Source organism: Nuphar pumila, chromosome 16 (genome assembly GCF_984573655.1).
Source record: "Nuphar pumila chromosome 16, dmNupPumi1.hap1.1, whole genome shotgun sequence".
NCBI lineage: Eukaryota > Viridiplantae > Streptophyta > Magnoliopsida > Nymphaeales > Nymphaeaceae > Nuphar > Nuphar pumila.
The window spans coordinates 70,391,730-70,417,181 of NC_143264.1; the positions used below are offsets into that span (position 1 = coordinate 70,391,730).

Consider the following 25,452-nt stretch of genomic DNA (forward strand, 5'->3'; position numbering starts at 1 on the left):
AACAGTAATTTCTCATGATATTTTCAATTTCTCACAAGTTTTTCATCAAAAACATAAATATCACTGTTTAAATAGGATATTTATGTTTTTATCAGCTATTTATCATGAAAAAGCTATGTAGGTTTTATTTTTATATGTTTCTTATTTATATTTCCTCATAACAAATATTTTTTATATTTTAATTTATTTGTTATACTCAAGATTTTGCCAAAAAAAAAAGAGATTTAAAAAAAATTCAAATTCTTGCAAGTTTTTAGCTGTCGATATTTTGCCGTTTTTAACATTTGTCACTATGGGCACAACCAATTGTGCAGGTGATAGATGGCACTCAACGTTCAAGGAGGCGACAAAGACATTTGGTAGAAGATGTGTGTATATTATCCGGTATTGCCGGCGTCAGAACCTGGCAATGTCATTGTGAAACACCATTGAATAGAAAATGCATCAGGTGTAGTAGCAGGCAGTATGTGTTGAGCTATCAATGATGTGCGATAGTAGCATGGCATGCGATGGTATATGACAACATAGACGTAGTTTATTGTTCTGAATTGTATTAGGCAAAATGCCTTTAAAGATTTGGTTAAGTATCTCTCAACTTGTGATAAAGAGTATTTCATATATAATGTTTGATATGTATAAGGGTGTGTGTGAGTTAAGGCTAATTCTTTTAGGGATCACATTAAGTGGTCCCAATACAAGTGAGAGCGATTGCTTACTAAGGCATATACTTATTGCTTACTAAGACATATACTTATTAATTGGCTGCAAGGGCAAGAGTCAACAATGACTTTTTTTTCAACCATGAAGTACCTACAGGTCTGATGCTTTTAGGAGGCTGCATCACAGTTTGAGGATTTGGTTGTTGGTTCAGAGGTGCGTGAGCATTGCCTCTTTTTTAAAACTTGAACGATAACTATTTTCACACATTTGTGAATATCACAAGGCATTGTGCATGGGATGGTGTAAGGGGCCGTGACCTGGTCTAGGTCATTGCATGAGTTGGTGCGTAAGGCCAAACATCCATCTAGGTAACAGAGGACAAGGTGATGCGTAGTGTCAATGATCATTTCGGTAGTCTCACATGAGGTGATTTACCGAGCTAGGTTGGGTTTGCCTATGCCACATGAGCTCATGAAAGATTAACCCATGACAATATAAATGGAGATCAGAGGTCATAAATATTTTTAGTTAATTGGGTTTTGTCAAGATAATCAGCTTCACAAATTTTTGTTTCTTAATTTGTTGTACCAGAGAAGGAAAAATTCATTGAAATATGTTTTTTTTTTCGAGAGTTTTGATTTGTCTTCATCAATCCTTGATAGCTTAATGTAATCGGGAGTGGCTATTCAGAAGCATGAATCTGACTTTGAGGTGCTGGAACTGGATCTGGACCCAAGTTTGATTGGACCCATCGTTAGGAAAACCATACCGGGTCTTATTTGTGGTTTCCAATTTAAATACAGCCTCGGCTAGTTATCAAGAGTTGCAAAGAGAAGGCTAATAATAAGTGGCAATGAAATAACGTAAAAAAAGTAAATAAAACTTGTTTTCTTATTTAATCGCATCATTTAAGTTTTTTTTTTAACAAAAATACTCATTTAGAAAGAACACAAGGAAACCGGCATGAGGTTGGGAACTTGGGACCGAAGTGGCTAACTGCGCTTGACGGGGTCGAAGTTGGCGACGCCGATGACGGCACCGATGATGAAGAAATTCTTGAGGGAGGGCGAGGCCCCCGGCTGCGCGGCCTCCTCCACCTCCGGCACCACCATGGCCGCCACCTCCACTCGCTTCCTCCCCTGGCTCTGCCACCACCACTACCATCCTCTTGCTGCCGGCTCCTCTGGCTCAGACGGAGGGGATGGGCCCCACCTTTTGCCGGCTGCACTTGACGGGCAGCCGCCTGACGAGCGGGGAGAGCACCACGCGCAGCGCCACGAAGAGAGCGGAAGCCGACGCCATCGTACGGGCTGAAGGAGCGCGAAGCGAGAGAGAGAGAAATGTTGACACGTCGGCAGCCTTCGAAGGAAGCTCCGTCCTGATTGGCTGTTGGATTCATCTTTATCTAACACGTCAGCAGGGACCAATAAAGGCAGAAAAGGATAGGTCATATGACGGGGCTCCCATCATATGCTGACCTGACCCAGTGCTTAAATTCTTCCACGTGGCCCGGGTTCTAGACAAGGAATGACTTAAAAAAAATCTTGGGAGCCCAGATTTCTCTTAGGAGCAATGTTATCAGTATCGGTGCGTTGACCGATACGCATCGTATCGGCAGAATTTCGATACGATTCAGGGCCCATTCAGCTATTTTTTAATAAATGTGAAAAATATGAAAAATGTTTTTAATATTAATTTTAAATTATTTTAATAATTTTAACATGTGTCAATTGACAAGTAAATGATTTATTATTATTTTTGAGCTGATACCGAACTATTCACCTGAGTATAGATATTGGCCGATACAGCTGAATGGGCAGCCCAATGATTCAGAGCCCATACCGATACTGACAACATTGGAGTCACCAAGGATGCCAACCGGTAGGATCTAGGCATTACCAAATCCAACTTAATCCGATTTGATCTAATTGGATTTGGATTTGGATTTGGATTCAGATTGGGAGTCGAATGAAAAAAGCTAAAACCGAATCCAGATCCGACTAGTCCAAAACCCGATATTTAGACTTAATCAGTCTCGGATTCAGATTTTAATGAAAAATTGATACCGAATCTGATTTTTAATCCGATCCGGATTTGGCTAATGAAACTGACTAATCAGATTTAGGTTGGATATCAGGTTACATCAGAGTCGTTGACATCCTTACTTAAGAGGTGTTTGTTTCGCCCCAAACAGTGGATACTGGATACCCATTTTGGGTTTCAGGTGAAAGTGAGTCTCTTTCCTGCTGTGGGTGAAACGAACACCCAAACAGGAAAGGGGATGAAGGGCCCACATATTTAGACTGGGTTCCCCATTTTCAATGGAAAATTAGGTCAACCATTTTCCCTCCAGGGGCCGTTTTGATGGAAAGTGGGTTCTCTAGAGGTGGCATGCAATGTAATTACACACTAGAGATGTCAATGGATCAGATTTTATTCGGTGGGTAACCGACCGAATCCAACTCCATTTAATCGGATTAAGTAAGCCAAAAAGCGTGTCCAATGTGGATATGATCTTGATTTTTTGATACTGAATCTGATGATTATTCGGATTTCAAGGATATTCAAATCCAGTTACATGTAAAAAAAATAGGACTTGGTATGGGCCTTTTACCATCTGAACCGGAATACACTTAGCTGACATTCGATTAGTCAGACCTGGTATTGGCCATATCGGACCCAAATTTGAACCATTTAGTTATTTACTTCCTATTACGGACCCACCTAGGGGAATGCACTTTCTTGTGGAAGCTTTGCCCATGTGGGAAAGTGCTTTTCACATGGGGGGAGGTGTGACCTTGTCTGTAACAGGAAAACGGGGATTTTTGCATTTAACTGGTGGCTCTGCCTAGGGCTGTTAATGGGTCGGGTCTGGGCTAGGTCAGGGTTGACCCAGACCCACTCATATAACTAATAACGGGGTTCAGGTTTTATTGGGTCATGAAAATAGATTCCCAAACCTGGACCCGTATATTTTTAAAAATGTATTTTTATTAAAAACACATATAAAATACTCGGATCGGGTCAGGTACCTGGCAAAAAAAAAACAGGTCTGGTCAGGTACCCAGCAAAAATCATGACCTAAACCAGGCTCACATATTGCTCTCCTCGGGTTCGGGCTAACCCTATTATTATTCGGGTCAGCACTTTCCATGCACATACTTAAAAATTCAGGTCCGGGTACTGGATACAAACTGGATCCAGTGACAGCCCTACGTCTGTCCACCTCTTTCAACCAAGATGCATGAATTTTCAGGTAACAAAAGAGTAAAAATATCAAGAAAAAGTAAATTGGCCAATTTGTGAAAAGATCAGGTGCAATATGATTGCACAAATATTTGTGCATCAAGCACCTGATCACCCTCCATCTTGGCGACAGGCCTGTCAGGTGTGGGGCCCAACACCTAATGGATGGCGTTCAGGTGCTTAATGCACAATTTTTGTGCAATCATATTGCACCTAATCCTGACTCCATGTTTGCTCACAGTCAAGTATGGTATTGCGTAAAAAAGTAGTGAGATCTAAGTCATTGTTAGTTATAATTAAACATGATCTGCTGGATTTAATATCATTATCATTGGTGACCATTTAAAAGAAATTATAATTTTATGAGAAATTTATGTTGCTATCGCTTTTGAATTCTAATTATGTTTTATTGTCTTTTAGTAGTTACACCCAAAAATAAAATGTGATAGTATAATAGAATTCAGACACAAAGGAAATTATAATTTTATGGGCAATTTTTGTCACTATCACATTTTATTTTGAATTCTAATTATTTGAATCCACATTAGAAAAGATAATGAATAATTGACTCTTCTTCAGAAAAACAAAGTTGCTAGAAAATATTTTCATAGCTTAATAATCAAAATAAAGATGTTTTGCTCTAAGTTTCTAACATTCCTTTTTTATACTTGAGATGAAAATGCCTTTTACAGTTTGAAAATGACATTTTCCTTCTCAAGATGGACGAAAATAACACTGGGTTAGCCTTTGTTTTTGAAAGGCAAGCTGGGGTTAGGCAGACATGAAAAGATCAGGTGCACAAATATTTGTGCATTAAGCACATGCTCACCCTCCATCTTGAAGACATGCCTGGTTCAAGGCCTGATGAAGGGCAATCAGGTGCTTAATGCACAAATGTTGTGATATGTGATTGCAGCCAATCCGGACTCTTAAGCAGATCCCTACCAGTTATACAACTATACCATTGGGTTTTGAACTCGAGGCCATAAACCCCATTGAATAGTTCTGAATAATGTAGTAGGGAGCAAATATCTCTGAAGTAAAGCACAAGCGGGAATAGTCTTGTGTAGGGTTTTAAACGGGTCGGATTCAAGAGAGGCTTTTGCAAATTTTGGCTGTTCAAGATCCAACTTGATCTGACTTTCCAATGTATTTTCTGATCCTAAAATCGAACCAATTTGCATCCATAATATTGTTCAAATCCATTTTTTACAGGAGTTGCAAAAAATGATATTTTTTTAATGAAAAACATTTGCGTTGTAGTATCATTTACTTTTTCGTTAGGAAAGAAATATTTAGATATATTTTAGGGATGTAATTACATGAGAGAGAGCTACTTTTATTTATTTAAAATCAATAAACCTTGCCTCAATTTGTTGCTTTTAATAAATAAAAATAATAAAATGCTACTTTATTTACTTTTGGAGTACCCAATCACTTTTCTCCTTTGATTTGGGTCTTGGGTTATGCAAAGAAAAGTAAGGTTTTTTTCATTAAAGTGGGGGAAGGGACTGACCAACCAAAAGAAGATCTAAAATTTACAACTAATGATAATTGATGGCGTTATTTATCTAAAGATGGAGGTTTTCATCAATTGGACTTTACATATTGGATTTTTATCATTCATTTAGTGGGCATCAATGTTTTGAATTATGAAATTTTTATGTTTAGAGATACGTTTTTTGAAAGCCAAATTTTTATGTTTCTAAAAACATTCCTATATATGTTATTAATAAAGTTTCTCTAAAGCATATTTCTTACTAAATAAATTATAAAGAACACATATATGAGTCCCATCAATGAGGCGCTCGATCATTAAAGAAAGGAGCCATCATGTTGGTTGTAGATTTTGGGTCTTCTTTTTGGTTAGAGGGTCCTCCTTTTCCATCTAGTGTGAATGGTATCTCACTTTGGAATCCAAGTCTGACCCGTTGTGCTATTATCTATAATTAATTAAATTAATCTTTATCTATAATCAATCACGCACACTTCTGAATCGGAATCGTTCCAACCGATCCGTACAATCCATTGGGTTATCTCTCTGCTAAGGTTGCCAACGCTCCTTGAAATGAGTATTCACAATCATCGCTTGAAACGATTTAATGATGTCGACTTTTAAAAAACAAAAATTGGTGGATCATGAAAATAGTAATGATAAGAACGACCAATGGAGGCTCCGCTTGTTTGGTAGGAGCTTTTAGTGTACGTCACCATGTGTTGGGAGGTTGCAAGTTCAAAACCCAATGGTATGTTAAGTAACCCGGTGGAGGTAAGCTTAAACCCAGCTTTCCTATATATATATATATAAAAAGTAAGCACAGTTGATCGGTTGGCTGTTGACCATAGAGAGCTATTAGCCATAATAATAATAAAAAAAAAGGAGAGGTATTAAATGCATGGGGGCCGAGAGAGCAGTTTGGTTCTACTCATCCCCTCGTCTTCATGCCCCTCTTAAATCTTACGACGCAAGTTGATGGGATCAAATCTGATCCGATAAATGGATTCAGCAGGGTCCATTTAATGAGAGTTGACCTTTGGGTCATATTTCTCTAAGAAAAATGTGATATTTAGAGAGAGAGAGAGCATGTCACAAATAAATGAAAAAACAATCAATTTAATTTTACAAACAAAACACGAAAAGGTGTAGAGCTTTTTAATATATATGAATGAGATTTGGTAATATATTAAAAAATAAATAAAATTCAAATGATATTTTTATGAGGAGAATGATATTTTTCAAAATAAACATAAATATATCACAAATTGTTCTTCTCATCAATTTCTATATTTTTTTGTTCATGTGGATTTTGCGTGATGGGTTTACTAAAGGTAGACATTAACTTTTTTTTCAGCATTTTTTTTTTGTAAAATTCAGAAATAAAATATAACTATTTAGTTGATTAATCATGACTTACCAAATAATTAATTATAATTACTCCAATAATTGACCTACTAAGGTTGATTTTTTTTTGTTGATTAAACATGACTTTTTTTTTTCATCTTATCGATTAATCACAATTTTTCAAGGAGTCCAAACGGCAAGATTGACTGATTTTTTCACCAATTAATCACGATTTGCCGATGAGGGTAGTTCACCAGGAATTACGGAGGATGAGTTGGGCTAATATGGATATTAGAATAACATTCATAGCTGCATCTATCACCAACCGGCATGAGGGGGTGTCAATGGGTCCAGTTTACTTGGACCCGACCTATACCAAACCTTATAGGGTCTGGTGATAAATAAAAATACCTGATTAAGACCCGGGTCCGGATTCAAAAGGTTTGATTAATATATAGACCCAGGTATAGTTTGTGAAATTTTATACCAGACACGGGCCTGACCCAAGTTCCGATTTAGACCCACAAATTTTCAATGTAAAAATGATAAAAAAAATATTGTTTTACTGAGTATGGCCTGGGTCTGGTTCTTATAGTTCTTATCGGGTCCGGGTATGGTTTCTCTTGTGGTGGGTCCGATTAAACCGGTGACCAGATTTGATACCAATGTTGTTGGATCCATGGATTAACCATCATGGAAGAATGAGTCTTATAACCAGTGATTGTGAGAACTCCGTATCATTCCTGTTGGCATGTCCACAAAAAGAGTTGATGCCAGTATCGGCAGATACTTATCATATCGCCAAAAAATCGATACGAAAAAGACCCAAATAAGTTATTTTTTAATAAATATAAAAAAATAGCTTAAAATCAATTTTTAATATTATTTTAATGGTTTTTAACACGTGTCACCTTCTTATTGATACATAATATTTTTTTATTATTTGTTGGCCAATTCAGAACGATTCACTTGAGAATCGGTATGGGTCTGAACCGTTTTGGCCAAACGATACAGGTCTGATTCCGATACTGACAACATGGGTTGATGTTACTCAGTGTCCATGAGACCAATTGACAGCTTCAGCTTTAGGTTTTAGGGCTCGTTTGTTTCACATGCTGTTGAGTTTGGTGTGAAACTCGTTTTCCAAAAAGGAGGGGGTGTGAATAGGGGTGGCAAAACCTGAACCCGCCTCTTAGGCGGGTTCGGGTTTGGAAAAAATGAACCCGTTTAATAAACTGGTCGACCCGCCTAACCCGTTTATTAAACGGGTTGGGTTCGTGTTAGGGGTATGCCAACCCGCCAACCCAGCTGACCCGTTTAATAAACGGGTTAGGCGGGTGGGTCGACCCGCCAACCCGACCCGTCAACCCGCCAACCCGTGAACCCGACCCGCGAACCTGAGAACCCGTTTACCCTACCCAACCCATTTATTAAATGGGTTGGCGGGTCGTGTCGTGTTACCTGTTTATTAAACGGGTCGGTTCGTGTTTGCCAAGGCCGACATGTTTAATAAACGAGTCGGGTTCGGGTTGAGGTATGCTGACCCGTCAACCCGTCGGGTCGATCCGCCAACCCGACACGATTGCCACCCCTAGGTGTGAAGCACTTTTTTTTCTTTATATAATACAAAAAATAATCTTCCGTGAATAAAATATTGACTCCGCCTCTCTCACAAAACACGTTTGTTTCAACTATCATGAGGAAACAACTATTTGCATATGAAAATGGGGCATTTTCTCATCACATATCTTGGGCATCCTTGGCAAACTCGGATCAACCCGCGACTTGACCGAGTTGCCTTAGATCACTCCTAACCATGGGGGTGTCAACGGGCCTGGTTTACCCGAACCAAACCCTATAAGGTTCGGGTATCATGATAAATAAGAAGACCCGAAGGCTCGACTAATACATGGACCCAGGTATAGTTTGTGAAACTTTATACCAGACCTGTACCCGACCCGAGTTTCGATTAAGACCCACAAATTTTTAATGTAAAAATGATAAAAAAATATGGTTTACCGGGTATGGTCTGGGTTTGGTTCATGTAGTTTTTATCGGGTCCGGGTATGTTTTTCTTATAATGAATCCGATTAGACCCGGGTATAAACCCGATACCATACCCAAAAATCTGATCCAGTCTGAATCAAACCTGACCTGAATTTATGGTAGTTTTACATATAAAAAAAATATCCGATTAGCTAGTTGGATTTGAAGCCAATGTTACTTTTCCAATTCGACTCCCAATTGGATTGGACGAGATCCGATTAAGCTAGATTCAGTAATGCAGAACCAAATCTGACATGATTACATCCCTATTTGATAACCACAATTTATAAATATCACGAACATGGTTAATTTATTGGACACTTTTGTCTTTTGTGGCCTAAATTTTTAGGCATCTGATTTTTCAGGAGAACTTTCTGGGCGTTTGATTTTTTCAGGCGGCGTTTGATTTTTTCAAACAACTTAGACAAGTGGTTCAACAAAGATGTCTAATTTTTTAGGCGACAAAAACGTAAAATCGTTAAAAAAAAAATCAAGTGATCATGTTTTGACACATTTTGAGTAATGAGTTGGTCATGTATGGCATATTTCGATAGCCTCGAAGTACCATATCTGTCATTGTCTATTTATCTTCCAGACTCCTTTAAAAAACATACTATATTGGTTGCTTAATCCAAATTTATATACATGCTTATCATTATTTATTTACTAAGAACCACACTTTAATCAAATCAATTTAGCACCAATTCTTCATTTTTAGTTAATAAAAAATCTGGTGTAATAAAAACTGTTGATTTTTTTGAGCTATAAATACATGTAAACATGATTTTTTTTTAAACTAATACATGTTTTCTACTAAATTAAGCCTAAATATCACATTTATAGGTTTAAATTAATTAAAAAACACTTACAAATATGTTTTTTAAAGGAGGCTGAGACGATAAAGATAAATGATCTGAACCAATCAATTATGTTTGCTTGTATGAACCAAGATTTTCATAAGCTTTTTTATTTTTTCAAAAATTTCACCTTACCTATGTGATCTAGACACTTGGTTTTATATAAACAGACTCTTGGATCATCCAATTAGGATGCATAAAAAGAAACTTTTAAGGGTTGAAAATCAATGGCTTAAATTTTTTATAAATATTCATGCATAAAGAAACACATTTGTTGTTCTGATTACAATGATCCAACAGTTGATTCCTAACAAATGGTCCACTCCCAATGCATCTGCAGGATTAGATTTGCAAAAGAACTTATAAAAATCTCGATTCATACCAACAAACATATTTGGTCGGTAAATATATTTCAGTTTTCCTATATATATATATATATAACTTTATGTGTATGCAAATTCATTTTTTAAATGAATATCTTTTTTATAAAACTTTTAGTATTAATGAAATATATGTATTTGTTATTTATTTTTAATAAACTAAATTGAAAACGGTAACTCGCACCCGAGCCACCGAATCAGGTGTGACCGATTCGAAACTGATTGCCCAAACCGCCAAATGTGATTTTTATTTTTAAAGGCAAGCTCGGGTTAGGCAGACTCCTACCAATTACGCAACGATACCATTGTGATTCGAACTTGCAACGTCCCAATACAAGCAGATCCTAACAAACTTTGGACACTCGACTAACAAACAAATTTTCCAGTCAAAGTCGTGAGCGTGGGGCCCAAACAAAAGTCAGACGCCACCTAACATCTAATATCCTACCAACTCCTCCACCTTCTCGTCCTGACCCTCACTTTATTCACTAATAATATTATAATAAAAAAGTCCTCAACCCACACGTAAATGAAAGGGAAATTTTCAGGTAAAGACTATATTTTTAAGAAGGGTTAATATTTAGTGCTATTGGCAGTACAAATATTTTTTTAAATACTTTTAAATAATTTAATTTTTGTAGTTTAAATCTTGTGATCTACAAGGCTTAGTTTAGTAGAAAATAAGTTTTGAATCATATGATTATCACGTGTAAGTATGTTTTTTCAATAGCTTAAAAAATCAATAGCCTGTAATTAAGGGTGTCAATGGGTCTGGTTTACCCCGACCTGACCCAGACCGAACCCTATATGGTTCAGGTATGGTGATAAATAAGAAGACCCGATTAAGACTTGGGTTTGAACATGAAGGTTCGATGGACCCGGGTATAGTTTGTGAAATTTTATACAAGACTTGAGCCCAACCCGAGTTTGATTAAGACCCACAACTTTTCAATGTAAAAATGATACAAATATTATTTTATTGGGTATGATTCGGGTCTTATTCATCTAGTTTTTATTGGGTTTGGGTATGATTTCTCTTATATTAGAGCTTATTAGACCTGGGTCTGGACCCGAGACCATACCTAAAAATCTGATCCAAGTCTGATTTCACTTGGGTCCCAGCCAAACCCGACCTTTGACACCCCTGCCTATAATTAGGGATGATAGTGGACCGGGGCGGGGGTGGGGGATGGATTTTAACCTCCACCCCCATCCCATTTCAAAATCCAAACCTCCATCCCCGCATGGGGATGGATTTTAACCTTCACCCCCGCCTTCATTCCCGTTTCATGTCCTCCATCCCCCGTTTAAACGGGGGCAAGGCGGGGCAGGACCCCGTTTCTCCTTATTTTATAGTCATTCTTTAAAGGATTGGGGGCCGGGTGGGGCAGGGCGGGGCGGGGTGGGGAAAAGGGTAAGTCCATCCCCGTTTCTCCTTATTTTCAAAACACTTTTTTTGTGTGACTAAGAACCCTCCCCAAGAACTGAGTCACTTAATGAGCCTGCCTCCCTACTAGGTAAACCCCAAGTGAGGTCACTGACACCCAAGCTGTTGCTGAGCCCACCAGTTAAAGCACATTTTGAGGACTCAACTTTTCATGAAAACGGTAACAGAGATCTAAAGGTGAATTTTCATGGTTAAAATCCAAAGGTCCGACCCGTTTACGACACTAGGTTGGGTTCTCGGCCTTTGCGTCATTGTTGTAAAAGAGTAAGGGTAATTTCGTAATTAACTTTTTACGATACTTACCCCTAACCAATTGCCGGCAACCAATCAAAACTGTCCAAATATCGCCGGAGGGTATAAAAGAGGGGGAGGGAGGATTCCTCGTGTTCTCCACGCGACTCGGTGAATTTTCCGGTGAGAATCACAGGGGAGATCCGAAGATCAACGGTCCACATTCGTCCTCACCCATCGTTTTGCTCGAAAGCCACGTACGCGAGGTAAAACCCCCCGCCGGATTCCATTTTGCACGGAATTTTCGCCTCTTTGCTCCTTAAAAACCGGAAATTTCACACTCTCCGACGACGAGGAGGGTTTTGCTCGGTTTCTATGGTTCTAGATGACGATTTAGAGGCGGTTCCTTGTTTCTGTCGTCTCGATCGTTCTTATCGATGAGTTAAGGAGATTTTTTTGGTTGTTTTGGGTCCGATTCTGTGAAGAAACCCTAATATTCCCGAGATGTTGTAAAAAACTGAAATTCAAGTAGTAGTAGGAGGTGCCTGCGTGACACGATGTGAACGATTAATGTGATTCTAGATGATGATTTAGGGTTGAACCGTTGATTTTTATTGTTTGATTGTTTTAATTGATGATCTTGCGGATTTTTTCATCCTCTTCTTGTTTTTGTTGCTGATTAGGGCTCTCTTTAGCTCATTTTTTTACGAATTTTTCTATGTTAAATCCTAATTTTGATGGATTGTTGATGTGAAAAGTGAATCTTGAGTAGACTACTAGGAGGGTTTGCCTGCTGTAGGCTACCTGAACTATCTTAGATAATTCGTATGACTTTGAAATCTCACGATTTAGCCTTCCTTTTGGGTTTTTCTAGGGGGTGTTGATTTTCTGTCTTTACTTTTTCTTTCATTGGGTTTTTTTTTTTATCTTTTCTTTTGGCATTTTAAATCCAAAATTTTACGATAAGACCCTGGTTTATCTCAGATCTTCATGGATAGCTAAATTTAGCAAAAATTCAGACTAAGAAGGCGCTTTTCCTTATTATATTTTTCTGTAACTGTACACTTCGAAAGAGAATTTTGTTTTGGAGGACGAGAGGATCCTAATTTTTCTCCTTCCAAAGCCCTAAATATTTTTTTGCGTTGGATCAGGGTTTGATGCATCAAAACCTTCTTTCTTTCTTTCTTTCTTTTCTCCCTCCTGGATTGATTGTTGCGTGCTTCTTTTATTTCCAAATTCTTTATTCATGTTCTTTTGATTCTTTCCCGTTCTCCATGTTTTGCTGAGCTTTATTGATATTATGGTGCATGTGGATGAGTAGGGCCGCTTAGAAGTATTTGATAGCTTTGAATCCATGCAGCTTCTTCCTCTTTCGATGAAAGGCATAGTGCCCAGGTTTATCCTTGTTTTCCCAAGAGAAACGTTTAGTCGAAACATGCCCAATAAGGACCGTTCTGATGCATTTGTATGTCCAAAAGAAAAGGAGATGAGATGTAGTATTGCATTTGCGCTATACAATGCTACATCATCCCCTTTTTCTGGATCACTGAGTGCTTCGAAACCATTTGGGTTGCAGACTTTTTGGCATCAGCCTTTCCTTGTATCGTTTCACATTTTGAAGGTTTTAGGGTGGTCTAATTCTGTTTTTCCAGTTGTTGTCTTAATCCCTTTAATATCATGTCCCTGGAATTTAAGGAGCGATAATTTAGGCTTTTCATCTCCCCACCTCCTTTCTTTCACGCGCATAAGATTAGATGTTCTACTTTTTTCCTTTAGGCTCTGTTTGGGAAGCCGCAGCTAAGGATGCAAGTGAGGAATCCACGGTTTTTATGGCTTTGTCAAACCCATGCGGTTGTTTGGAAGGTCTCTTACAGTTCAGATGAGGATTCCCCACTTCTGCTTTCAAGTTGTTTGGGATGCAGCTTGCTTGGTAATAAATAACACAGTAAAGGCTGTTGGGAAGGTCACTGAGGAGCGTCCGAAGCTCCATTGCAAGGGCAACTGATGCAGCAGTTGCTAATTGCCACCTCGTTTTCATGGCGTTGTGGAACTGGCACATGCAAATGCACTCTCAAGTGCATCTTTTCCTACTTTTCACTCTCCCAAACAAGAGTTGGTGCTGGGGATTCCCCAGTTCTTCTCTGACGGTAGGCTCCCAAACAGAGCCTTAATATGCGCTGCGCTGTGGTCTTAATTTTTCTGTTTTCTATCTGCATTTAATGTTTTCTGTTGGTTGTTTGAGCGTTTCTAATCTTGATTTTTTTTATTTCTGGTTTATGTTTTTCTTTTTTGTTCGTTGTTTATTTTTGGGTTTTTGCTTTCCGATTGTTTTGACATTTTTTTTCCGTTTCCTTCGATGATTTTGATCGCTTTAATGCTTTCTAAATTTTTTAAGGTTTCTGTCATTAGATCTTTGGTTTATTTCTATGAAGCACTGTTGTGGGTCAGTTAACTTCCTCAAGGGAACCAATAATATGTTGGCTTGTTATACTCTGAATTTTTTGATGGTTTCAAAGTTTCAAACAGACTGGCTGCAGGTTGACATAAACACTATAGAGCATAAATCTGGTGTATTTGTCTGTTGTTACTACTTTTTCCTTTTCATTTTTCTTCCAGTTTGTCCTTTTTCTTTTCCTCAGATGAGGTTACTTTGCTTCCTCTAGTGGTCTGTTGACTCTGTTCTTTTATTTGTTGGTCACTGTCTTTCTTTTAGTTCTGTACTATTCTTCAGATCATCTTAGGTTAATATAATGCAAGAAAAATAAGCAATCTACACGTTCTTAGTCTGTGCTTGAGTTCCTGAGAACAGCATGACATCAGGTGGTTTCTCATGTGGAGTCTCACTGGAACAATCTTTGGATGAGTGACATGTGATTTTGCATAAATTTGTATGGCTGAATTGAAGAGTATGCATGAAACAGTACAAGCCTCCAGCACCATTTGAGCCTGAGGTTACGGGTATACATGATACTCCAATCGTAGCAAGATGTCCTGGCCCAACAGAGCAATTTAGTATGCGCAAGATGTTTGCAGAAATTTAACCATGATAATGCAATGCCAATATAGAGTCACTTCAAGAGAATTAAATTTTAAAAAACTAATCTTCACATGTTGAAAAGTAACTGTCAACAATAAGCTGCAGTTCCTGTGATGTTACTTGGATTATTCAGAAACGGTATACAAGGACTGATTTTTGCAAACATAGTGATGACTTGCATAATCGAATCGATGGAAGGTCATCATTTAGTAGCTGTATATCCAAATAATAAATTAACACTTTGAATTTCAAAGTCCTTTTTCTTTTCGAATTTCAGTTAATTGAAAATTAAGCCCATGAATCTCCACTGGCTTAAGGTACCCACATGAGGGAAATAATTGATATATAAATATATATTTATGGTATGTATGATGGGCTTTTAAAACATAAAAAACACATGGATTCAATCAGGGTGATCAAATCTAACGTTGAATCGTTTTAGCTCCTAGATTAACAAACATTGTTTGTTGAGATGTTTTCTCAACCTAAAAGGACTTTCCCAGCATATGTTTTACATATTGACTATGTATGTGATGACATCATCCAAATCTTGTCATGCTTGGTTGCCACAAGATGCATCTTCCTTGTATTTCAGGTGTTGTGATTACTCGGTTCAGTTGAGTTTTGAACACAAGTCTACACTACTTTAGATTTTTTTTAGAAGATTATTGGAATGATGGAAGTATCTTATGTCTTGGACACACAGTGTGATCCATAGTATGTGATTTTAAATGATTGGTACAACCAAGTTGTTTTAATTGTATCTTATATCAAAGTAATTGGGTTGGGACTAGTTTTGATCAGATGTGCTAGCTTTGGTTAACATTTTGTTCCTTAGGTGGTAGTTTCAGTCACATGAATCTTGTGTTGGGGTAACTTTTTAGATTATGAGCCAGTCTTTCATGCCTTTTCTCTTGCTGTTTGAGGCTTGAGCGACTGTGGTCTTCCGTATCTTCAAAACTCATAATGTGTACTATTTAGTGAATAATTTTTGCATGCGGTTTTAAAGATATGTATGAAGGAGTAGTAACCAATGTCCGCACTTGTGGAGGGGTGACAACCAATTTTTCTATAACGGTTGGGTTACATCAAGGATCTGCTTTAAGCCCTTTCCTATTTGCTATAGTGATGGATGAGCTTACGAGATCAATTCAAGAAAATGTGCCGTGGTGTATGTTGTTTGCTGATGATATTGTTTTGATTGATGAGTCTAGAGCTGGGGTTAATGCTAAGTTAGAATTATGGAGGCAGACATTGGAAGCAAGAGGTTTTAAGTTAAGTAAGAGTAAGACAGAATACATGGAATGTCGGTTTAGTAAGCAACGAAGTAGTGATAGGAGTGTAGTGAAGCTTGGTGAGCAAAAAATACCGGTGGATGATTTTTTCAAATATTTGGAATCTATCATTCAAAAGTATGGAGAAATTGATGGAGATGTAAATCATAGGATAAAGGTTGGGTGGATGAAATGGAAAAGTGCAACTGGAGTGTTGTGCGATCGTAGAATGCCATTGCGGTTGAAGGGAAAGTTTTATAGGACGACTATTAGGCCCGCTTTACTATATGGTACGGAATGTTGGGCTGCCAAGAGACATCATATTCAAAAAATGAGTGTAGCTGAGATGCATATGCTGAGATGGATGTGTGGAAATACAATAAAAGATAAGATTCAGAACGAGGAGATACGTAAAAAGGTAGGCGTTGCACCCATTGAAAATAAGATGAGAGAGAATCGTTTACGGTGGTTTGGACATATTCGGCGAAGGCCTAATGATGCTCCAGTTAGAAGGATGGAGAAATGAGAAAATATATTAGTTAAAAGAGGTCGGGGTAGGCCTAGGAAGACATGGATGGAGGTGATAGGAAAGGATATGAATGCTTTGAACGTCACCGAGGACATGGCATTGGATAGAAATGATTGGAGGAGAAGGATTCATGTGGAAGACCCATAATGATTTTCTTTTTTGGTTCATATCGCCGACCCCAATTGTTTTGGGATGAAGGCGTAGTTGTTGTTGTTGTATGCGGTTTTAAAACAAAACTTTCTTCTTATATCAGTTGGATGTTTTTGGTTGGCTGATTGTCTCTACTGTCACCATTTTGATAAACTAGTTTCGTGATCAGGACATTGATGGGGCTTCTTTTTTAATTCAGATGTTTTATATAACTTTGAAAAAATAAATGACAATCCAGGAATTCTGCTAATTTTTCTTATTTGAGAAGAAAAATCAAAAGGCTAGAAGCCTCAATGCCTGACAAGTTGACAAGAAGCTAATCAAAATGATGTTCATCTGCCAATACCAAACAAGTTACTTAAGATGGCCATTTTACTAGCAATTGAAAACTGAACAGAGAAATAAATTGTTTTTTTTTTCTTGTTCTTATTTACATCTTTCTGGATAGTGGATCTGGCAAACGAACCCTGCATTTGTTGCATTATTCATGAATCAAATATAAGCTGGAAACCATATTTTTTTGTTTATGAGACTTCATGCTGGAGTTGACATGTAATTATATAGGGAAAAAAAATCAAATTACATGACTCCAAATTCACTACTTCCGATTCTGAAATTGCTGAAATTGTTTGCAAAATTGTTGTGGTAGGCAGAGCGTAGCTTTATTTCTTGCAAGATAAATATTTTATGAGAAAATGAGAATGTGGGAGAGCAATATCAATACAAGAAGACCAAGGTTAATAATCAAATACCAAAACTTTTTAACAGGTTTTCTTTCCATTTTTATTAGTCAGGAAAGAGGGAAAAAAAAGAACACTAAGATGAGGAAACACTAAAATTTGTCTGCAAGCTCAGGTATCCAGCCTCAGCTTGTGGCAAGGTTTGCAGGGCCTGAATTCAGATATTAGCAGGTTGCAGTGCTCTGCAATGTAACAAACTTCCCAGATGTAATTTATAACTTCATTCAATGTTCCATTACTCTGCATTGCTTTTGTAACTGTTCAATTACCATAATCACGATCCTCAAGGAATTAGATGTATTACCCTGTTCATCTCTGACATTCTAAGCAGTTTATTGTTATTGAATTCTCGCTTGTCTCCTTATTTTTCTTTCATTAAGATTTTCTACTACCATGACAGCTCCTTGAGAGTAAGCTTGCCGTTAGATATGATGTCTAATGTTCATCCTGCAAAGCTTGATCTTATGCATGTTTCTGTTGAACAGGCATCATTGCTCAGAAATGGAGTTTTTCCTTAGAGGCTTGAACGAGGAGTCCTCATCAGAGTTGCTCTTTGCTCAACAGGATATTCAGAGGTGTCCATTTCTGAGAAACATCAATGTGCCCACAAACTTTTCCTTCTCTTCAACTTTGGGTTTCCCTGCACCTGTAAGTTTTAAATGATCCTTTTAGTCCCTGTTGAGTTACTGAATGCAGTACTAGAACATGATTTTAGGATCATTTATAAGATAGGGTTTTAATTGACTTAGTGTTGCATGAGCCCCTTCACTTTCTTGCTATTTTAGAAGGCAGTTTTGATGACCTGATCGACTCGACCAACTCATCCTAATATACAGTCACAGTGCATAAATGAGGAGGGTTGCGGTAGGCCTGTGACAGCCAGCATAAAAACTTTGTCATATCCTATGAAAATGAACCAATATGAGAATTTCGTTGGGGCGTTCCCTACAGAGCGACGCGCTGTACTCTCTAGGCCCGGAGGCAGTGATAAATGTGCAAGGGTTGCTAGGTCGTCGCCCAGAAGCGACGCGTCACACCGGCGCCCGGATGTGGTGTCAAATAGGCAAGGGTTCCCTCACTTTGTTGGACGGGTGGGGGTAAAGAAGTTAGTCCAAGACCATAAAATTAGGTTAGCCACTTGGAACATAGGGTCTTTAACTGGTAAGTTGGTAGAGTTAGTAGATGTTATGTGTAGGAGAAAGATTGATATTTTATGTCTTCAAGAGACCAAATGGGTAGGTGAGAAAGCTAAAGTGATAGAACCTTGGGGATATAAGATTTGGTATACAGGAATAAATAGGAATAGGAATGGAGTAGGGATTGTTATGAGTCGTCAGTTTATAGATAATGTAGTTGAGGTCCGTAGGAAGGGTGATAGAATTTTACTTATTAAATTAGTATTAGGTACGGATATTATTAATATTATTAGTGTTTATGCACCTCAAGTAGGTTTAGATGATTCCATTAAGCATCAATTTTGGGAAGATTTAGATGGAGTAGTACAAGAGACATCTTATGGAGAAAAGCTTTTCATCGGCGGTGACCTTAATGGACATGTAGGCATTAGTAGGGATGGATTTGAGAATATCCATGGAGGCTATGGTATAGGAGAAAGAAATGAAAGTGGAGAAAGGATTTTAGATTTTTGTTTGTCCTATGATATGATCTTAGCAAACACTTGGTTTAGGAAGAGGGAGTCTCACCTAGTAACATTTAAAAGTGGGGTTAATATGAGTCAGATAGATTTTTTCCTACATAGAAAGAGAGATAGGGGTTGTTGCATCGATTGTAAGGTTATACCAGGAGAAAGTGTAGCTACACAACATAGAGTCTTAATTTTAGATCTTAGAATTAGACAATGCCGCAAAAGGGATAGACATAGGATAGATCCTAGAATTAAGTGGTGGGCACTGAAAGGAGCTAAACAAGGAATGTTTGTAGAGCAGGTAGTTAAGGAAGTTGATTGGTGTCTCGAGGAGGATTCAGAATCAATGTGGAATAAGATAGCGGGTGGTATGAGAAAAGTAGCTAAGGAGGTATTGGGTGAGTCTAAAGGCGGTGCACCACTAGGTAAGGATACATCATGGTGGAACGAGGATGTCAAATTAGCTATTAAGGTTAAAAGAGAGTGTTATAGAAATCTAAGTAAGAGTCGTGATAATGAGAATTTGGAGAAGTATATGATAGCAAAGAAGGAAGCTAAAAAAGTTGTTCGAAACGCGAGGGCTAAGGTATATAAGGAGGTTTATGACAAGTTGGATACCAAAGAAGGCGAGAAGGATATTTATAGGCTTGCAAAGATGAGAGATAGGAAATCGAAGGATTTGGGTATGGTTAGATGTATCAAAGATGAAACGCAAAGGGTTTTAGTCAAAGATGAGGAGATTAAGGAGAGATGGAAAGATTATTTTGATAAGCTATTTAATGATAGTCATGCTCAAGATCTTGGAGACTTCTCCATTTCTTTTCATGAGATAAATCGTGACTTCATGCGCAAGATTCAAAAGAAAGAAATTGCAGAGGCTTTGAAGAAAATGAAATCAAGAAGGGCAGTTGGCCCAGATGGTATACCTATCGAGGCTTGGAAATGCTTGGGAGAGAAAGGTTTAGAATGGTTGACAAATCTTTTTAACTTGATTTGGCGAACAAATAAGATGCCTAATGAGTGGAGGAAGAGTACTTTGGTGCCTTTATATAAGAATAAGGGTGATATACAAGATTGCACAAACTATCGTGGTATAAAACTCATGAGTCATACTATGAAACTTTGGGAGAGGGTGATTGAGTCTAGGTTGAGGAAGGTTGTCATGATATCGGAGAATCAATTTGGTTTTATGCCTGGAAGATCAACTATGGAAGCTATACATCTTCTTAGACAACTTATTGAAAGATATAGAGAGAGGAACAAAGATTTGCATATGGTTTTTATTGATTTAGAGAAGGCATACGATAGAGTACCTAGGGACGTTCTCTGGTGGACAATGATGAAGAAAGGTGTTTCTCTCAAGTACATTAGTATAATTAAAGATATGTATGAAGGAGTAGTAACCAATGTCCGCACTTGTGGAGGGGTGACAACCAATTTCCCGATAACGGTTGGGTTACATCAAGGATCTGCTTTAAGCCCTTTCCTATTTGCGATAGTGATGGATGAGCTTACGAGATCAATTCAAGAAAATGTACCGTGGTGTATGTTGTTTGCTGATGATATTGTTTTGATTGATGAGTCTAGAGCTGGGGTTAATGCTAAGTTAGAATTATGGAGACAGACATTGGAAGTTAGAGGTTTTAAGTTGAGTAAGAGTAAGACTGAATATATGGAATGTCGGTTTAGTAAGCAACGAAGTAGTGATGGGAGTGTAGTGAAGCTTGGTGAGCAAGATATACCGGTGAATGATTATTTCAAATATTTGGGATCCATCATTCAAAAGTATGGAGAAATTGATGGAGATGTAAATCATAGGATAAAGGTTGGGTGGATGAAATGGAAAAGTGCTACTGGAGTGCTGTGCGATCGTAGAATGCCATTGCGGTTGAAGGGAAAGTTTAATAGGACGACTATTAGACCCGCTTTACTATATGGTACGGAATGTTGGGCTGCCAAGAGACATCATATTCAAAAAATGAGTGTAGCTGAGATGCGGATGCTTAGATGGATGTGTGGAAATACAATAAAAGATAAGATTCGGAACGAAGAGATACGTAAGAAGGTAGGTGTTGCACCCATTGAAAATAAGATGCGAGAGAATCGTTTACGGTGGTTTGGACATATTCGGCGAAGGCCTAATGATGCTCCAGTTAGAAGGTTGGAGAAATGGGAAAATATATTAGTTAAAAGAGGTCGGGGTAGGCCTAGGAAGACTTGGATGGAGATGATAGGAAAGGATATGAATGCTTTGAACCTCACCGAGGACATGGCGTTGGATAGAAATGATTGGAGGAAAAGGATTCATGTGGAAGACCCAAAATGAATTTCTTTTTTGGTTCATATCGCTGACCCCAATTGTTTTGGGATGAAGGCGTAGTTGTTGTTGTTGTTGTTGTTGTTGTAGTGCATAAATGTGACCCATCTCACTCGTTACATACGAGTCAGATTTGTTGACTACAAGACTTGGTGGCTTGCAGTTTAACTATTTATCTTTTCGACACCTCTTTGGCCTCTAGTTATTCTTTTGACATCATTTTTCAGGTAAGAGGAGCTAAGGGGCCTATTTTTGAGGATGGGCCTAATTTTGACTTGGCATTCGGGCTTTTCCATGGCCGTGATGGAGTTGTTCCACTTACAGGAAGATCCTTTCCTCAGCCAGATAATTTGGAGCCTGAATCTGTTCCCCAGTTTAACCCATTGGCAGCTAAAGCTGCAACAATCAGCCTTTCAGCCTTTGGACCAGGGGGCCCATTCAGCTTTGATTCCTTCTCTGAGAAATGGAAGAAACAAAATCAGAAGCCTTCATCCAAGAAAGAAGGTTCTCAACAGGTACAGGCTTTGTTGAGTTAATGTTTGTTTATGGCTTTGTTTAGAAGATCTGAATTTCATAAAGGCCTATTTTCATGCTTAACTTCAGATGCATAAAGCCTTTCATATTGAGTTGAATATTAAATATATTAAGTTAATATCTGGAAAGTCAGTGAAGCCTATTTTCCAGGTTTGTGATTTAGTCTGATAAGACAGGTTGCCGAGAAATGCAACAAAGTGGAATCTATTAAAACTTGAAGAGGATGGAATCTTGGTTAAGGAAAAATAGGTTTTACATGGATCTAATAGGTTTTGATTATACAATTCCCACAAGAAATGGTTTAAAAGGAAAAGAGACAGCTTTCATCCAAATAATCTTTCATAGGCGAAATGCTTTAATGAATTTGCGTAGTTAGGTTGTTAAAATGGTTCACTTGGCTTGTTCAGTCATGTTCTTTGAACATGTCAATTACCTATATCTTCATGTCTTCAAATAAACTTCTACCATTTTATTTTGATTGATTCGATAGGAACCATAGTGAATTATGTGTTCTCCAGTTTGTAGGAGTTTTTCCTTAGGGAATCTCCTTGGTTTCACTTTTGCTTGCATCTTTCTGGTTAAGATCTGTTCTAGTTTGATAAGGGAACATTTTCTGATTAGCCCTTGGATCGGATTCATCTCAATCGAGAACTTAGAGAATAATGTCTGTAATTTCACAAAGCTGGTAATGGAAAACAACCTGTTATGTTTTGCTTTCAGGGAAACCCTCATGAAGCAATGAGCAACGAATGGCTTGAAACTGGTAACTGTCCTATAGCAAAATCCTACCGGGCAGTAAGTCACGTCCTGCCGCTCATTGCCAAAGTGTTGCAGCCACCTGCAGGCATGAAGCTCAAGTGCCCACCTGCTGTTGTAGCTGCTCGGGCAGCTCTAGCCCGAACGGCACTCGTGAAGACCCTAAGGCCACAGCCACTGCCTGAAAAAATGCTTGTAATTGGCGTGTTGGGCATGGCTGCCAACGTTCCGTTGGGTGTTTGGAGAGAACACACCAAGAAATTTTCTCCAGCTTGGTTTGCAGCCATTCATGCTGCAATCCCATTCATAGGCATGCTGAGGAAGTCAGTGCTTATGCCGAAAACGGCAATGGCATTCACAATTGCAGCTTCAGTCTTAGGTCAGGTGATTGGCTCGAGAGCGGAAAGGCTCAGGTTGAAGACGGTGGCAGCAAGAGCAAGCACAAAATCGGCAGTAATGCCCACAGAGGTGTTCCAAGTAACAAGCAGCGGGAATGGGGTTGGTCGTGGGCCTCTTCCAACTGGAGCTGATGGGAGGAACCCCAATCCTGAGTACCAAAATGTGACTTGTGGAAGGTACGTATGGGACTCACTGCCGTTGGGGGCTGCTCCCGAGTCTTCTGCAGGGGACGTTTGCTTCTAAGGTTCGCCCATGGTGAGTTATTCAAGGTGTTTCTGTTTGTTTGGGGTCCCACATGCATCTTCATGCTTTTATGGGATTGACAGAATAAATAAAACACCATAATTTGTTCTAAAGTATGGTGCATGTTTTACTAGCTTGAACTTCTGTTTATTGGTTGAACCTGCGAAAATTCGAGTCTCGTTTTGATTGTCTGAAATGTCGACTTAAATGGGCGGTAGCCTATGCAAAAGACGGTGTGATTGAAATTTGGTTGGATAGTGTGTGTGTGTGTGTGAGAGAGAGAGAGAGAGAGAGAGAGATTTGGCAAAAGAAAGTACCACAATATATATATATATATACAGGTAATATTTGGTAATGATGACATGAAGTACAGACGCCTCTCTTTATTTTCATTTTTTGGCTGTTTTTCATGAAACTAACCTTACAAATGTGATCTACTTGGGGATCAGCTCTTGCATCATCCATTCATGACACGCAGACAGGTTTTTATAAGGCTTCAAAAATCGATGGCCTGAAATGTGCAATACTTCCTAGGTCTTAAGTTGTGTTCTTTTTTGGTGAAAAAATATGATTCAAAAGCCAGTTCCCATTATTTTTGACATGCTGAGCACATCCACGAGATCGAATTGGATCAAGATATCTTGTGCATGGGGATCCAATCCAGAAGCGTTTGTACGTAATGGCGCCATTACCAAATGTTTGTGTAAACACTTTTAGGTCACTATGGCACAGGTTTATATCCAATGAGACCACACGGGTGGATTTAGCATGTCTTTTGGTTTGGTTTATTGGAGGGAGGGGAAGCCCACCCAACGGCTATAAATAGGTGTCCTCACTCCTCTCTAATACACTATGGGTTTCGAATTCATAACGTTCCTTCAGCTTGGTAAATTTCACGAGTTGCCCTTGCCAGATGAGCAGAGCCCTTGTGGATCATCTGTTGAGATCTGCTCATAAGAAAATGTGCATTAAAATTAGTATAAAAAACTTTAACATTAGTCAAACAGGGGGCTCCGCGTGGTTCGTAGGAGCTGTCAGTGCATGTCTCCCTCTGATGGGATGTTGCAGGTTCAAAACCCCAGTGGTACGATTGAATAATAACTGATGGGTCTGCCTAATCCGAGCTTGCCTTTCAAAAAAAAAAAAAAAGGGTTGTCCGAACAAGGTTGAACGATTAACTATGCGATTAATCATGATTTCCGGCGAGGAACGATCCCGATGGAGTGTCGATGACAAATATGGCTGCATATGGTCTAATCACGTCCACCATTTCTTTGCATGTTGTAAGCATACATCGCTTGGCTTACCATATCAATGGAAGATTGAGGTGAACTTCCTCATGTCAAGGTACAGATTATCTTTGGATTAATAAAGAGGCAAACAAACGTTTGTTTTCTTTCCTGTTTTTTTTCTCAGTTCATGGCAATGTTTCTTCTGTTGAGAAAGTATCTGTTTACCATTTTATTTTAAAGGCAAGCTGGGGTTCAGCAGACCCCTACCAGAACAGCCACAGCCCCATGTGGCAGAGGGATTCGATCCTGGGCCTTCAGCTTGACACAGGACCCCGCTTACCACGCGGGATACCACCTCGGTGGTATCTGTTTACCATTTTGATGGACAAGGGGTTATCATTGAATCGTCAAGAAGAGAATTCAAAGTAGCTGGAATCCTGGGAAAACATTTGCTTTAATTTTAGCAAAAGTTTTTTGTCCTTTTTTTGGCAAATACAATGTTCTAGATATGATCTACATGGCCTGTTTTGTGAAGATTCCAATTTTGACACGTCAGCAAAAATCAATAGAGGACTTAATGCATCTGCCTTCCCAAACTTTTTTTCAGGGGACCATGTTACCTCTTCATGCGTTTCCAAACTTGTTTAACCGATTTTGTGAGCGTGGAGAGATGATTACAATGCTGTCCTAAAAGAAGATAAAAGATGTTGGCAATGGCACAGTGGTGGTGAAAATGACCAAAGTGATCAATAATGAACAACTTAACTCAGATGAACGCATTCTTCTGTATAGTTTTGCAGTGGCAATAGCATATGAATGGATGTTGTGGGGGAAAAAATAGCATATGAATGGAGAGAACAAGTAAATCGGAAGAGTCCATGCATAGG

The 25,452-nt window shown here is 38.6% G+C and overlaps 1 protein-coding gene across 1 annotated transcript; it reads left to right on the top strand.

The window, feature by feature from the left end:
* The first annotated feature begins 11,827 nt into the window (after positions 1-11,827).
* Positions 11,828-23,578, top strand: LOC149813477 (uncharacterized). Its single transcript, XM_089992323.1, has 4 exons — positions 11,828-11,975; positions 17,925-18,087; positions 21,629-21,916; positions 22,656-23,578. Exons 2-4 carry the CDS (start codon positions 17,941-17,943, stop codon positions 23,331-23,333), a joined length of 1,113 nt encoding a protein of 370 aa, XP_089848449.1. The 5' UTR covers positions 11,828-11,975; positions 17,925-17,940; the 3' UTR covers positions 23,334-23,578.
* Positions 23,579-25,452: the final 1,874 nt, after the last annotated feature.

What these genes read in the sequence shown, in the direction of transcription:
- LOC149813477 (XM_089992323.1), top strand. Translation starts at nt 17,941, where the DNA reads ATGGAGTTTTTCCTTAGAGGCTTGAACGAGGAGTCCTCATCAGAGTTG. An exon ending in CTTTGGGTTTCCCTGCACCT is followed by an intron (nt 18,088 to 21,628) that starts GTAAGTTTTAAA and finishes ATCATTTTTCAG; the next exon opens with GTAAGAGGAGCTAAGGGGCC. An exon ending in AGAAAGAAGGTTCTCAACAG is followed by an intron (nt 21,917 to 22,655) that starts GTACAGGCTTTG and finishes TTTTGCTTTCAG; the next exon opens with GGAAACCCTCATGAAGCAAT.